The sequence below is a fragment of the Lepus europaeus genome, chromosome 5, assembly GCF_033115175.1.
Source record: "Lepus europaeus isolate LE1 chromosome 5, mLepTim1.pri, whole genome shotgun sequence".
In the NCBI taxonomy this organism is placed as follows: domain Eukaryota; kingdom Metazoa; phylum Chordata; class Mammalia; order Lagomorpha; family Leporidae; genus Lepus; species Lepus europaeus.
The window spans coordinates 103201302-103217135 of NC_084831.1; the positions used below are offsets into that span (position 1 = coordinate 103201302).

Below are 15834 nucleotides of genomic sequence, written 5' to 3' on the forward strand. Positions count from 1 at the left end.
CTGGTTCACTCCCCAAGTGGCTGCAAGGTCTAGGGCCAGACCAAGGCAAAGCCAGGATCCAGGAGCTTCTTCCTGGTCTCTCACGTAGGTGCAGGGGCCCAGGGACTTGGGCCATCCTCTGCTGCTTTCCCAGGCCATAGCAGAGAGCTGGATTGCAAGTGGAGCAGCTGGGACTTGAACTAGCACCCATATGGGATGCCAGGGCTTCAGGCTATGGCTTAACACACCATGCCACAGGGCCAGCATGTACATTTAGATCTTGAGAAGAGCAAAAAATCAGTAGCTGTCTGACTCTGAATACATGATGCTAATCTTAATATTCATTAAATTTAAGTATCTCACAATGCACTCCCAGTTAGTTGCCTACTAATGTAATCTGCAGTGGTCTTTACTGAGAGAAAGGTGACAAACGGATGGTACAACTTTTGGTAGCGGCCTCAACAAATGAAGACTCACAGAACTGCCTAACATGAGATAGGCAAGGATCTGAGAACATCTTGTCCAATTCCCTCATTTTGCAGATGAGCAGTTGCAAGGGGAGGTAATTTATCAAAAGTCAAATAGTTAATTAAGGGCATAACTGAAACTAGTATCCAGTTCTCTTAATTCTCAATCCCAGACTAGAGACAACATCCAATTGTTTATAAGGATTTCCCCCACTATAATCTGAGGTCTTCCTTTATCTTGCCAGGGCTGTGTCCTGCCAGTAGAGGTTGGCTAAGAGGAAGCTAGGCACAGACAGAAGGAAGTACCCATGTCTGTACATACGGGTCCTTGACAGTATGCTAAAGCAAGGGACAGATCCTTAAGTTATCCAGATGTCTCTTCCCCTCCCCTAGCAAACATAGGCAGAAAATCCCTAGATAAACAACACAGATTAGGCACTACCCAACAGATTTCCTATCTTATCCTTTCCTTGGCTTTGGGGTACAAGACCAGTTCTTATCTCCCTGACAGCTGGCGAGATAATGTGCGCAAATGATCCCTAGCTCTGCAGTGTACACAGCACGGACAGCCCAGACAGCCTTCCAGAGGGGTGGCAGCAATTTCATTATCACCAGTTTACAAATTTCCCCTCCTCTGTGAGATCCCCAGGGGACCTCTACAAACCTGTTGGCAAGCCTGCTTGCTTTTTAAGAACTTGGCACAACAAACATATCCCTGCCCTTCAGAAAAAGCAACATGAGTGGAACAATCACCCACTATGGCATTCTGGTGCTTTAGGCAGTTAAACAAATGCAGAAAACACACCAGTAACGTTCTGCTGGGATTTAAGTAGGGTTCTGCCATTGCCACTTTGAGATCAGGGATATAATTAAACATAACACTTGATTTAAATGTAGCTGCATTTCCCATCAGCATACAACACACATCATGAAGAGGAAATCCATGAAATACTCTGAACAAATCTATAGCAGTCAAATGATAAAATGACAAAACCTTGTAAAACCATCTGCTTTAAAAACACACCTTAAAATTTTTTTGAGAGAGAGAGAGAGAAAATGCTTCCACTTACTACTTCATTCCCCAAAGGCCCCAGATGGCCAGGACTGGGCTGGGCTGAAGGTGGGAGCAGGGAACTCAATCCAGGTCTCCCACATAGGTAGTAAGAGCTCAGGTACTTGAGCCATCATTGCTGCCCCCCCAAGGTCTGAATAATGGGAAGCTGGAGTCAGGAACTGGAGCCAGGTATTGATTCTAGATAGACAGGGGACATGGGTATCTCAGTCACTAGGTTAAATGCCCAGCCCAGAAACAATCTATGTATGCATCAACCCTAATATCTACCATTTCTGGTTAACAAAAATAAATGGGGGCCAGTACTGTGGCATATCAGGTAAAGCTGCCGTCTGCAGTGCTGGCATCCCATAGGGGCACTGGTTCAAGTCCTTGGGCCTCTGCACCCGTGTGGGAGACCCTGAAGCTCCTGGCTCCTGACTCCTGACTCTGGATCAGCGCAGCTCTGGCCATTATGGCCATCTGGGGAGTGAACCAGCGGGTGGAAGACCTCTCTCTCTCTCCCTCTCTCTAACTCTGCTTTTTAAATAAATAAACAAATCTTTTAAAAAGTGGTAATTTCTCCATGTATCCATGGTGTAGGATAATATGAACGTTTTAACTCAAGAGCATAATCCTCGAATACAAATGTATCTGGGTTAGAGATTTCTTTAGTCCATTCAGGTTGCTTTAACAGAATGCCACAGCCTGGCTGGCTTATGAACAGCAAACATTTATTTCTCCCAGCTCTGGAGGCTGTGAAGTCCGGAAATGAGGAGCGGCAGATCTGGTATCTGGTGAAGGCCCATTTCCTGGCCCACAGACAGCCATCTTGTTCCCGTGACCTCACACAGCGGGGGGCTGAGGCAGTTCTTCAAGTTCTCTAAGACCTCTCATCAGCCACCAGAAGCCCCACCTACTAGCAGCAGCACAGGAAGTTTCAGGGAACACAAACATCCAATCTGTCACATTCTGTCCCTGGCCCCCCAAAATTCATGTCCTTCTCACACGCAGAATACTTTTTTTTTTTTTTTTTTAGCCAGGAGCCAGGTGCTTCTCCTGATCTCCCATGCGGGTGCAGGGCCCAAGGACCTGGGCCATCCTCCACTGCCTTTCCGGGCCACAGCAGAGAGCTGGCCTGGAAGAGGAGCAACCAGGACAGAATCTGGCGCCCCAACCGGGACTAGAACCTGGTGTGCCGGCGCCGCAAGGCGGAGGATTAGCCTGTTAAGCCACGGCGCCGGCCAGAATACTTTCATTATATCCTAACAGCCGCAAAGTCCTAACTCGCTTCAGCATCACCTCGAAGATCTACTATCCACAGCATCACCTACATATCATCTAAATTAGACACGGGTGAGGCGTCCTGAGGCAGACTGCTCTCCGGCTGCGAATCTGCAGTCAAACAACACGGCAGGACAGGCTTGGGATGGCCACTTTCATACCAAAAGGGAAAAATGGAAAAGAGGAACACAGATCCCAAGGAAGTCCAAACTCCAGGGCAAACACCAAGAGATATTAAGGACAAGGAAATAATTCTCTCTAGCCCAGTGCCCTCCCTCCAGACCCACTGGGGTGGTCCTGCCCCTGCAGCTCAGGTTGGGCCCCTGAGACTCCCGGTAGCCCTGCACCTACATGGTGAAAGGAAGCCCACGGAGAGCAAGGTGATGGTCCCTTCTTTTGAAACTGAGGTGGCAACCTTGATCTCTGAATTGCCTCTGGGGTCAAGAGTTGTCGTGCTATTGGCCTTGAGTTCAACGTGAAGGACTCCAGGATCCATAGTAAGGAAGGTGTATTTAAGAAGAAGCACAGTGAGCAGTTGATAAAAATGAATGCTGTGACCAGAGCTTTGCAGAAACCTTACTTTGTATTTCCCCTAGGAGCAATGACTCAGCATTTACTACTTCACTGTTCATTGGGAGTTTATAGAACAGTAGCTATTGTGAAAAACGAGAAGCGAGTATGTTGAGATGAATAGGGAGGATGTAGTTAAAATGTGCCAGTGACGGCCAGCGCCGTGGCTCAACAGGCTAATCCTCCGCCTTGCGGCGCCGGCACACCGGGTTCTAGTCCCGGTCGGGGCACCGATCCTGTCCCGGTTGCCCCTCTTCCAGGCCAGCTCTCTGCTGTGGCCAGGGAGTGCAGTGGAGGATGGCCCAAGTGCTTGGGCCCTGCACCCCATGGGAGACCAGGAGAAGCACCTGGCTTCTGCCATCGGAACAGCGCGGTGCGCCGGCCGCAGCGCGCTACCGTGGCGGCCATTAGAGGGTGAACCAACGGCAAAGGAAGACCTTTCTCTCTGTCTCTCTCTCTCTCTCACTGTCCACTCTGCCTGTCAAAAAAAAAAAAAAAAAAAAATGTGCCAGTGACTAACAGACCTGAAAGACAGTTGCCAGGTAAAGTCGGCAAAATTTGAATTCACACTAAACTTAACGTCCAAAACCTGTCTATTCCCCGCCCCACCATCTGATGCTACTTTGTATGTTTTTATTTTAATGGTTTATTGTGTTTTATCATTATTGGGAAAAAGATACATGCTTTCTGGAGAAATTTTGAAAATACAAGTGGGAGAATATGAAGAGTATTATAAATAAGATCACAAGACTTTTTCTCAGTAAGAATTTGAGTGTGTGTCTGGGCCCTTCTGCTTTGATCAACAGGACAACTCTTGAGTGTGTAAAACTGAACTTACATTAGAAATACAATACCATCATCCATTCTGAGAGGCTGTTTCTTGAAAGAAAAGCCAGGAGGATACATCTTGTAAGTGGGATCCGTGCTGGTCTTACAACCGAAAGACAAAGCCGTTGTCAATAATCTACTGCGGGGATGGGGAAAACTCAGCTGGGCGTGTATCATTAGAGGCTGGCACTGGCACGCAAGGTGCCCTGAGAAGCTGGTTACTGCCCCGCGGCACTCTGCCTTCTGTACACTGCATGTTACCCTCCAACTCTTAAATATCCTAAAAAGCTTACACTAAGGAGTAAATCTTAACATGTAGCCTCTTAAGAGGCTTCCTTATTAATTTCCAGAATGTGAGCAGCTCCTAGTAGGCAGTGAAAACCGAGCAGTTCTGTGGCAATCAGGTACAGAATTTTGGTGCTCACATTTGCTTCACTAAGTAGATCTTGCAATAAAAATAGATTAAAAAGGCCATGGAACAGACAGATGCAAAATATCTTTTAGTTGCCAAAACTCAAATTATCATCTTAATTATAGCTGGCTCACTTCTTTTTTTAACTTCATACTTGCAAGTGAGAGATGAATCTACTTTACAATCTGTTACACAAGCTAATATTTCTTAGTAGAGAATCGAAATGTATCTGATCAAGCATGATTTCTTTAAGCCGAAGCTATTACTATTTGCTCTCAATTGTATCTGATGTTAATGTTGATTATCTCAAATCCTTTGACATTTCTTCCTCACATCCTAAAGACACAAGTTCACCCTCAAACTTGGTACTGCTGCCACAGTGCTTCCAGCAGGGGCATGTGGTTGGCTGTCTTTTATTTGAATCCCACGTGAACCTTGGACCATGTAAGAATTAGCAAAGATAATCCAATAAATAGTCATTGACAGTCTGACAAACGGAAGACTCTTCAAGGTGGCTTCCGGGGACTTTTGTTGGGCAACTGCGGGCATGCGCAGGAGCCACTTCGCAGGAGCCACTTCGCTCCAACGGCGCCCTCCCTTTCCTGCATCTGAGGCAACAGGTGCCTCCAGGGTCGCAGCAGGTCGGGTCAGCCCAGGGGCGGCAGGCAACAGGCATGTTTACAGTGTAAACTCAGAGATGGGGTGAGAGCCAGTCTTCACAGCAGGGAGGACTTAAGTAATAGTCAAAGTGGCAGTTTAAAACAACAACAACTGCTCTGCAACCTGAGGGAAAAGAGCCTTGGCGCTGTCACAACATCACACTGTGTTAGAAAGAAGCGGGGCTGCTCTCTGGGGAGGTGTGGGAGGAGAGAGGGGCCTTGCACAGGGCGCAGAGTCAGCACTGCCGATCCTGGTTCCTCTTAAAGCAAGCACACTATTAAAAAGCCAAAGACGGGGTCAGGGGTGGCAGGAGCCAGGCAAACACTTTCATGACCATGACCCATGGGTCCGACTCAGGAACCTGTTAGGCCCAATTTCAGCCATGCAATTAAAGAAGAATGCAGAGAATAAAAAGTGAATTGAGAAAACCAAGTACTAAACTGGTTGAAGCATTACGTATGAAAGATCACTTGACCTGGAGGAGGATGAGTTTAGCAGTAGGCAGAGATCAACTGGGAAGGATGTTTTCATTTGCTGCTGCAAGTGACCTGGAAATAAACATTCCCGATGGCACAGACACATCTGCGATCCACCACAACAGCACCAGCTGCAGCTGGGGGTAGTGGCAGGGGGGTGGGCACCAGCACTGAGCAGTCGGCAGGGGTGCAGGCCGGCCCGCTGGGGATTGCATGGCTCGCAAGCTGTCAGGGCACGGGGCGCCCGTGCATCTGTGGGAGCTGGGGAGGTGTTCAGGGGCAGCCGGTCACTTTTCACCAACTGGCTTGGAAAGGCTTTCAATTCATTGCCATGACCGGCCCAGCAGTGCTAGTGAGGCTGCATGCCATCGGGGCTGCTGGCCTGGTCCAGCCAACAGCACATGCCCCAACTCCCTGCCCAGCGCTACGGAGTGCACCTCACACCGGCTCTGGGTGGGCATCGTTACTGTCCTCCCTTTACACACGAGGCTGGGTCAGTGACTCGCCCGAGTCCACTTTGCGTGCTGAGGTGTACTCCCAGGACCGCCAGGCAGCAAAACCTGGCAGCTTTCTCCTCTTCTGTGTCCTTCCAAAGGCTACATAGCGGTGTGATATAAGATTAAAAGGGAAAATCAAGATAATAAACTGTAAATAACTTAAGATTACGCTTGGCTCTTGGGTGAAATTTTTCTTCCTTTAAAATTCCTGAGTTTCACAAGGAAAGATAGGTTGGTAGGGAAAATTGTATCATGAGGAGACAGTTCCTAACCCCAAGGATTCTCAAATACTGGAAAGAGTAACTGAACATTTTTAAAAGTGCATTTGTGGGGGCCAGCGCTGTGTTGTAGCAGGTAAAGCCACTGCTTGCAGTTCCAGCATCCTATATGGCTACCAGTTCTAGTCTTGGCTGCTCCACTTCTGATCTAGCTCTATGCGATGGCCCAGGAAAGCAGTACAAGATGGCCCAAATGCTTGGGCCCCTTCACCTACGTGGGAGACCCAGAAGAAGCTCCTGGCTCCTGGCTCCAGATTGGTGCAGCTCCAGCCATTGCGGCCATCTGAGGAGCGAACCAACGAATGGAAGACCTCTCTCTCTCTCTCTCTCTGCCTCTCTGTAGCTCTGCCTTTCATTCTTTTTTTTTTTTTTTTTTTTTGACAGGCAGAGTGGACAGTGAGAGAGAGAGACAGCGAGAAAGGTCTTCCTTTGCCGTTGGTTCACCCTCCAATGGCCGCCGCGGCTGGCGCGCTGCGGCTGGTGCACCGCGCTGATCTGATGGCAGGAGCCAGGTGCCTATCCTGGTCTCCCATGGGGTGCAGGGCCCAAGCACTTGAGCCATCCTCCACTGCACTCCCGGGCCACAGCAGAGAGCTGGCCTGGAAGAGGGGCAACCGGGACAGAATCTGGCGCCCCGACCAGGACTAGAACCTGGTGTGCCGGCGCCACAAGGTGTAGGATTAGCCTAGTGAGCCGCGGCGCAAGTCTCTTTTTTTTTTTTTTTTTTAAGATTTACTTATTTATTTGAAAGGCAGAGTTTCACAGAGAGAGAAGGAGAGGCAGAAAGAGAGAGAGAGAGAGGTCTTCCATCTGCTGGTTCACTCCCCAAATGACCGCAACAGCCAGAGCTGAGCTGATCCAAAACCAGGAGCCAGGAGCTTCTTCTGCTGTTTTCCCAGACCATAGCAGAAAGCTGGATCAGAAGCGGAGCAGCCGGGACTCGAACTGACGCCCATATGGGAAGCTGGCGCTGCAGGCCATGGCTTTAACCCGCTGCACCACAGCACTGGCCCCAGCTCTGCCTTTCAAATAAAATAATTAAATCTTAAAAAAAAAAAAAGTGCATTTTTTCCCTCGGCAAACAACACACTTTTCATCTGGCTGAAATGATTCAACTACTGTTCTAACTGAATGAACAAAGTCACCTGTGATAGCCTTAATAGCACTAGGGATCTGCTATACACAGGTCAGACAAATCACAAAATATTATCAGCCTATAAGTTACAGAGAAGGCAGCCGGACCTGCTGGGTGAGCCCTGCCAGCCGGGAACCTGCCTTTCACAGAAAGACAGCAATTCCAGGCTGGCCGCTCCTTCTGGGCCTAACGGTATATGCTGCCAACAACGCTCTGCCTACACACCCCCAGCCCATTTCCCCTACTAACATCTCATTTGAGCACCTTTGTCACAACTAATGAGCCACACCCAGCTTCCCAGCATCTTTTAATCCAAACTCCTTTTATCCCTCCTACCCCTCCTAACCTCTAGTAATCAACATTCTGTGTTAAGAGTTGTTCTGGGGCCAGCACTGTGGCATAAGCTGGTAAAGCCGCTGCCTGCAGCACCAGCATCCCATATGGGTGCCGGTTCGAGTCCTGGCTGCTTCACTTCCGATCCAGTTCTCTGCTATGGCCTGGGAAAGCAGTAGCAGATGGCCCAAGTCCTTGGGCCCCTGCACCCACATGGGGGATCCAGAAGAAGCTCCTGGTTTCAGATCAAGCCAGCTCTGGCCACTGCGGCCATTTAGGGAGTGAAACAGCAGATGGAAGTCTTTCTATCTCTATCTCTGTCTCTGTGTCTCTCTCTGCCTCTGTATAACTCTGTCAAAATAAAATTTAAAAACCTTAAACAAACAAACAAAAAAGATTGAGTTGTTCTAGGGGCCGGTGCTGTGGTATAGCAGGTAAAGCCACTGCCTGCAGTGTCCACATCCCACATAGGCGCTGGTTCGAGTTCCAGCTGCTCCACTTCCAATCTAGCTCCCTGCTAGAACTCAACACAGGAGACCTGGATGAAGCTCCTGGCTTTGGCCTGGCCCAGCCTTGGATGTGGGGAGTGAACCAGCAGATGGAAGATTCTCCCTCTTTCTCAAATTGAAAAGTTTTTTTGAAGTTTAGTTCCCACATATAAGGGAGAGTATGTGGTATTATCTTTCTGTTTTTGGTTTATTTCACGCAATATGGTGTCCTCTAGTTCCATCCATTTTGCTGTAAATGATGGGATTTCATTTTTTTTTATAGCTGAATATATATATATGTATATATATATCATATTTTATTTATCCATTCAGCTGATGATGGACAACTTGGTTGATTCCAAATTCTGGCTATTGTGAACAGTGCTGCTACAAACATGGTGGTAAGCATTCTCGTTTTAAGCCAGTGTCACTGTGCTGAAGGGCAGAGTTGTGGCTTTAGGCCCGGAAGCAGTAGTCATGGAGTGTACCTACTGGGGAAGGGAGAGTGGGCTGGTCCATTTAGAACCTGCACATGGCTTTACTCGGACCTGGGCCAAGAGCAACAGTGAAATAAGGAACCCTGGGAAAGCACCATGACTCCCGGAGGACACCTTAGCCCTGGGTTGGTTTCTATGTCATCTGCTGGGATCTAGGGATTCTTTAGGTCCCCTGGGGGAAAACAGGATTAACAGATGGAGAAGACAATCAGCACTTCCTGGAAATCGGCTGATCTTTAATGCGGGAAGGGAAGGAACCCCCTGTACCCATGGGCAGGCAGTTCCACTACGTCATGAATGTCCCCGTCCAGGTGATGGCTGCAGAACCCACTCTACCACTGCCACCACAGTCTGGACTCTGTAAGGCACTTTGGTAGGTCTGACCTGAGAAACTCCCTGCTTGGAAACAATACCTGAGAACTTCATTATATCTACAAACAACCTGTTAAGGACTCCGAATGTTACATGAACAGCATTTGCTTGGGGCGGAGGGGACAATCAGCACAGCAGTTACGATGCTGACATCCACATCCGGGCTCCTAGTTCAAGCACAGGCTTCACATTTGATTCCACCTTCCTGATAATGGGCACCCTGGGGGCAGCAGATGGCGATCAAGTACTCCAGTCCCTACAACCCACGTGGAAGACCTGGATGGAGTTTTGGCTTTGGCCTTGCCCAGCCCAGCTGTTGCAGGCATTTGGGGAGTGACTAGCAGACAGATTTCTCTCCCTCTGTCTCTCGGACTTTCAAATAAAATGAAAATGATTTTTTTAAAAATCACTTTTGCATTCATAATAAATAAAAAATTATACAAATCCCCATATTCCCTTCCCACCAATAACTATCCACTTCAATGAACATACACACATCTCCTTCATCCCCCTTTATTGGTCAACCTGACCTCCTTGGAGCCAGTTCCCTTTTCGCACTTGTTCAGGTTGCTAAATAGATATTAAAAAGTGTGTTGAGGAGTTGGCGCTGTGGCATAGTGGGTAAAGCCACCGCCTGCAGTGCCGGCATCCTATATGAGTGCCAGTTAGAGTCCTGGCTGCCCTACTTCCGATCCAGCTCTCTGCTATGGCCCAGGAAAGCAGTAGAAGTTGGCCCAAATCCTTGGGCCCCTGCACCCATGTGGGAGACCTGAAGGAAGCTCCTGGCTCCTGGCTTAGGATCAGCACAGCTCTGGCCGTTGCGGCCAATTGGAGAGTGAACCAGCGGATGGAAGACCCCTCTCTCTCTCTCTCTTCCTCTCCTTCTCTCTGTATAACTCTGACTTTCAAGTAAAATAAATAAATCTTAAAAAAAAAAAAAGACTTCTATTAAAAAAAGTGTGTTGAGTGTAACAGTCTGGAAAAAGTTAAGATGGCTGCAAGAGGGTTTGAATGAACTATTGGAGCCATCATGTCTACAGCAGGGAGACTGTGCCCCTCTCGATCTGTTATTTAGTCCAAACACAGCTATTGATCTCACCTTCGATACAGCTTGGACTGCTGAAAAGTCATAATTACCAGTGGCACGTGGAAGGTAGTCAACACTAGAATGACCTGGAGGGAGACAAAAGCATTCTGTCAACAAGAAAGCTCCTCCAGCCACAGGCTGGTGCCCAGCAGATCTGGAATATTCCTTAAACCAAGAAGGACCAAGTTACTGGTGCTTACAACAATTCAATCAGCCCTCAACTCACTGTGTTGGGAGGTCCCCATCAGCTACACTTGAAGCTGGAGACAGAGGTACTCAAATATACACTACAATCAAGGACGGACTTAACCATGTTATTTCCCTATTACAGGAAGGTATATTCTAGCCAGAGCCACTTCTTTTTTCGGTTCACAGAGATCAGAATAGCAATAGCATGGGTGTTCTCGGAGGTCAGAGTATCACATATATCTGCGGCACATGTTCTTCATATGTGTGGCACATGTTCACGCATGTGACACATGGTTCCCATACATGCTACACATGCTCTTCATATGGGTGGCACATGGTCTCTATGTGTGATATATGGTTTCCATGCACATGACACATGCTCTTAATGTGTGATACATAGTCTGCATATGTGAGACATGCTCTTCATACATGTGTATCATGTTTGTGCATGTGATAATGTTCATGCATGTGATAAAGTTTTTTGTACATGTGATATGTTCTTTATGCATGTGATATGTTCCTCATGTATATGGTATACTGTACTTCGTGGGTGACAGTGTTCTTCATATGTGTGGTATATGTTCTTTCTGTTGTCAGTTCTCCATGAAATGTATTTTTTAAACAATTATTTTTCTACAGAAAAATATGCATTAGACAAGATTCTGGATTAGTGCAAGAGCCTAGGGACTCTCAAAAAGCCACATAATGAGAAATCTTGGAGACAGGAACTATCTTAGACTAATGGGTAAATAATAGAAATTAGGATTCAATTCAAATTTTGGAAGAAACTGTGGCGTGCTTAATGAAATTCTACTGGGAGTTTAAAACTTAATTAAAACAAGAAACAATTTTCTTTTTAGAACACAAAATTACTTAGGCTTCAGATCATGTACCTCGAAGTGTGACCCATGCACTATGGAACACTAGGGGCATGGGTGTGGTCTGTCCCTGCTCGGGCAGGACAGTAACAACCAAGCCCTGAATTAGACCTGAGGCCAATGCGTCCCCAGCAATGCATCCCCCTACAGGGAGCCACTGTTTTCTGGGAGGGAGAAGGAGCTGCCAGGCTTTCCTTCCATTCTCCCAATCCTGGCAGGACCTCCTCTGGGGTGGGGACAGCAAACGGGCTTGAACCACCATGGGCCCATGGGTGCCTCAGTCCTTGAATGCAACTGGGGGAAAGGACATAGGGAGAGCACTATGGGGTGAGTGGGGACGTCAAGATGTGGACTGTGCTCTTTCCTGCTTCTGTGCAGGGTGAGGCTGTGAGGCTCTCTCCCAGCACAGGGCACTCTGCCTGCCTGCTCACCCTGATCCTTGAGCAGCCCCCAAGGACTACCACATGTCTCCCAAGTGTGGAGGAGGTGGTGTTAGGCCACTCCCGGCTGTGAAGCAAAACCAAGCCAACTAGACTTCCTTCCTGAAGTCTGTCCTGCCAGCATGAGTTTTCTGCCACTGAGGTTTAAGACCGCCTCCGAGAGTAATGGCGTTGAGTGCTCAAAGCCCTTGGGGTCTACGTCACCTTGCTGGGCTGAAATCACAGACTCAAAATAGTACTCACCCCAGTGCTGTCTCCAACCCAGGACAAGGACACTGAGCCGCTGAGATCATCAAAGACATGCTACAAAGGAAGAGAAAACGAAATTCATTCAGAAATGACATCTACTCTCCTTCAAACCTTAGCCTCCTTAAATCAGAACTTTGTCACTATGACAAGGAATTAAGTTCATAACCGCAAGGGGACAGGGTTTCACTACTTAACCTGAATCATAAATAACTTGGAGGTTTGGATTCTCCCTCCTGCAAAAGCAAGCCACACAAATGCGTTCACCTCATTGCATTAGACAGGGCGATGGGACAAGCCATTGGCTTTCTCCAACAGAACTAACAAAGAGCAAAGTACTCCCAGGATGCTGTAGAGCGAGAAGGCAGGGCCACGCTGCCGGAGGCAACTGTACCGGCTCTGCACAGTTAGCTGAATAGTTAGGAGCTGAATAGAATAGTTAAAAGTTGGGTTCCTTTTGCTTCTAGGTTAACTCACTCAAAATGACAAGGGGAAGTAAGAAGCAAATACCCTTATTCTATCTTCTTACTCAATAATAACAGCAATAGTAATAATGACGACAGAACCTTCCTAGAGTGGGGGTGGTTGCAGGGTGACAAAAAAGAGAAAGCCAGTATGCTGCGTCCAAAATATGGCAAGCTTGTTAAGACACAGGTATAATAATCATTATTGGTTTTCTGGGTTTTGTTTTTCAAATATGTCCTTTTTCTATGAAATAGTATATATTTATTACAGAAAATGTAGACAATTATAAAAAGTATAATAAAATTTAAGTCATTTATAATCTTACTACACATGGATATTCCAGGTTAACATTATATCTACAATCTTTTAATCTATCATTTTTTAAAAGATTTATTTATTTGAGAGGCCGAGTTACAGAGAGAGAAAAGGAGAGAGAGATATCTTCCATCTGCTGGTTCACTCTTCAAATGGCCACAATGGCTGGAGCTGGGCTGTCCCGAAGCCAGGAGCCAGGAGCTTCTTCCAGGTCTCCCAGGTGGGTGCAGGGGCCCAAGCACTTGGGCCATCTTCCACTGCTATCCCAGGTCACTAGCAGGGAGCCAGATCAGAAGTAGAGCAGTCAGGACTCAAACTGGTGCCCATTTGAGATGCTGGCACAGCCCATAGTGGTTTAATCCATTCCACCACAACACCCCTGCTTTTTCCCAGAAAAATTGTGGGGCTGGGGTTGTGGCGTAGTCATTTAAGCTACCACCTGCGAGGCCAGCATCTCATACAGACACTGGCTTGAGACCCGGCTGCTCCATGTCCCATCCGGCTCCCTGCTATTGTGCCTGGGAAAGGAGAGGAAAATGGCCCAAGTCCATGGTGCAGGGGTCCCAGAAACCAGGAGCTCCTGGCTCCTGGTTTTGGTGTGGCCCAGCCCCGGCTATTGCAGTCATTTGGGGAATGAACCAGCGAGTGGAAGATCTCTCTCTCTTTCTGCTTTTCCCTTTCTCTCTCCATAACTCTGGCTTTCAAATAAATAAATCTATAAAAAAAAAAAAAACAAGAAGATTTGCATCTCACTAAGATTTTTAAAAACTTTAAATATGTCCTTCCTTCCCAAATATGGGAAGTTCCTGAGCAGCAGAGAGCATAACTTTGTATTTCTTGTACTCCCTGTGCCTACCACAGGGATGCTTTGCACTCTCAATTAGCAGTTGTTGAAAATGATTATATATCCTTCCCAAACCACAAACTCAGTCCCAAAATAGAACACGCCTGCAAATGGTGGGCTGCCAGCTGCTTGGTCACTCAAACCACCACTCCCAACAGCGAAGTCTGAAGAAAACAGAAAGCTAAAACACGTGCTCTTTGGCTTCTCTCCCAGTTTTCGCTCACAGGCCTCCTGAACCGGCCTCTGAATCCACTGCTGCCATTACCCTCTGGACCGTGAGTGCCTTGGAGGGGGAAACCCTCTCTCGCACAGTCTCTAGGAGTAGCATCATTAGTGCTACACACAGGGCTGGCTCAGCGAATGCTGGGCAACACCCCCTCCCCCTCAGTGCCCAGGCAGGGCTTCCTCCGGGGCTGCCAGAGACACCTGGAGCCACCAGCTGAAAGGTGGACACAGCAGTGTCTCATAGGGTGCTTTACCCAGAGCCAGGCTGCGTGTCCTCCTGAGTGAAGCTACGGGGCCTGCAGTTCCATCAGCTACTTCCTTGGTGAGCCACAGCAACACCCAGAACTACTACCACAGCACCAGACAGATCATGGGGGCCGACAGTCATCTAACACAGATCTTTCCAAGGACAGTTGTCACAACTAACTAGGATAAAAGAAAAATACTATCCGCTGGGGCCGGCATTGTGGTGCAGTGAGTTAAGCTGCTGCCTGCCACACCAGTATCCTAGCTGCTCTGCTTCCGATCCAGTTCCCTGCTGAAGCACCTGGGAAAGCAGCAGATGATGGCCCAAGTGCTTGTGTCCCTGCCACCCACATGGGAGACCCAGATTGGAGTTCCTGGCTCCTGGCTTCCACCTGGTCCAGTCCACCTGGGGAGTGAGCCAGCGGATAGAAGATGAATCAATCTCTCCCTCTCTCTCTCAACTCCTGTTTGTCTTGATCAGGCTATAGCATAGCCAAGGTTTGAGCCACTCAGGCACTGGACAGTGGGGACTGACATCATCGTGCTTCGCTCAGTCACAAGCGAGGGGGTCACTGGATGTCACCAGCCACCTGCAGTCTTATCTAAACACCATCCAAGGAGTTCCTTTGGGAACAAAGGCCAGATTTATTATAACTGGTTTTCTGCTACCCTGTACCCTCCCTTCCTACATCCTGGTTTTTTTTTTTTTAATTAATTAATTAATTTGAAAGGCAAAGTTACAGAGAGGCAGAGAGAGAGAGAGAGAGGCAGAGAGAGAGAGAGAGAGAGATCGATCTTCCATCCTCTGGTTCACTCTCCAAATAGCTGCAATGGCTGGAGCTGGGCTGATCCAAAGCCAAGAGCCAGGAGCTTCTTCTGGGTCTCCCATGCAGGTGTAGGGGCCCATGGACATGGGCCATCTTCCACTGATTTCCCAGGCCATAGCAGAGAGCTATATGGGAAGTGGAGCAGCCAGGACTCAAAAAAACCAGCACCCATACGGGATGCCAGCACCACAGGCAGCAGCTTCCATTGCTACACCACAGTGCCAGCCCCCACCTCCTTCTAATAATCAATGAACATCTGCTCCTGAAAATACGCAAATTCACTGAAAAATTCATCCACCTTCAGAAAATCTAACAAACTTATTATGTTTTAGTCTCTGACATTCTTGACTGGTAGAAAGTTGAAAAGGAAAAGTGAAATCCCATCTGGGAGCAGACCACAGCGTCAGTGGAAAGATACGGTCATGTGCAAAGGACACAAATCCAGAGGAGCCGTGGGACGGAGCGCACGGATTCAATCTGCCCCCTTCCGTGGGAGATGGAACACGACATCCGGGAACCAGCGGCCGCCTGGTCATGGTTGGAAGGGTTCACAGGGGCAGCACAGGCCATCAGTTCTAAACACTCGTCACATTTAACATGATGCGTGTGCCACTGAGCATGCTGTGGGGCGGCATCTCAGTCAGATCTTTCCAACTGTGCATTACTGTTACTTACGGCAACAAGAACCTCTGTCCTCCTCACCAGACCTGACGCCCACCTGAGGCAGGGATCGAGCCTACACATT

General features: G+C 48.0%; 1 protein-coding gene across 3 annotated transcripts in view; it reads right to left on the reverse strand.

Annotated features, from left to right (window-relative positions):
• SORT1 (sortilin 1) overlaps nucleotides 1-15834 on the reverse strand; it is an 82697-nt gene that overhangs the window by 40822 nt on the left and 26041 nt on the right. For 2 of the 3 annotated variants that reach the window (XM_062191892.1, XM_062191891.1), the window contains exons 2-3: nucleotides 12165-12224; nucleotides 10427-10500 (exon numbers count right to left, since the gene is read on the reverse strand). In XM_062191892.1, coding sequence (XP_062047876.1) covers nucleotides 10427-10500; nucleotides 12165-12224 — 134 coding nt within the window. Of the gene's footprint in view, nucleotides 1-10426; nucleotides 10501-12164; nucleotides 12225-15834 lie in introns of those variants that run through there. The other variant, XM_062191893.1, reaches the window with a different exon arrangement.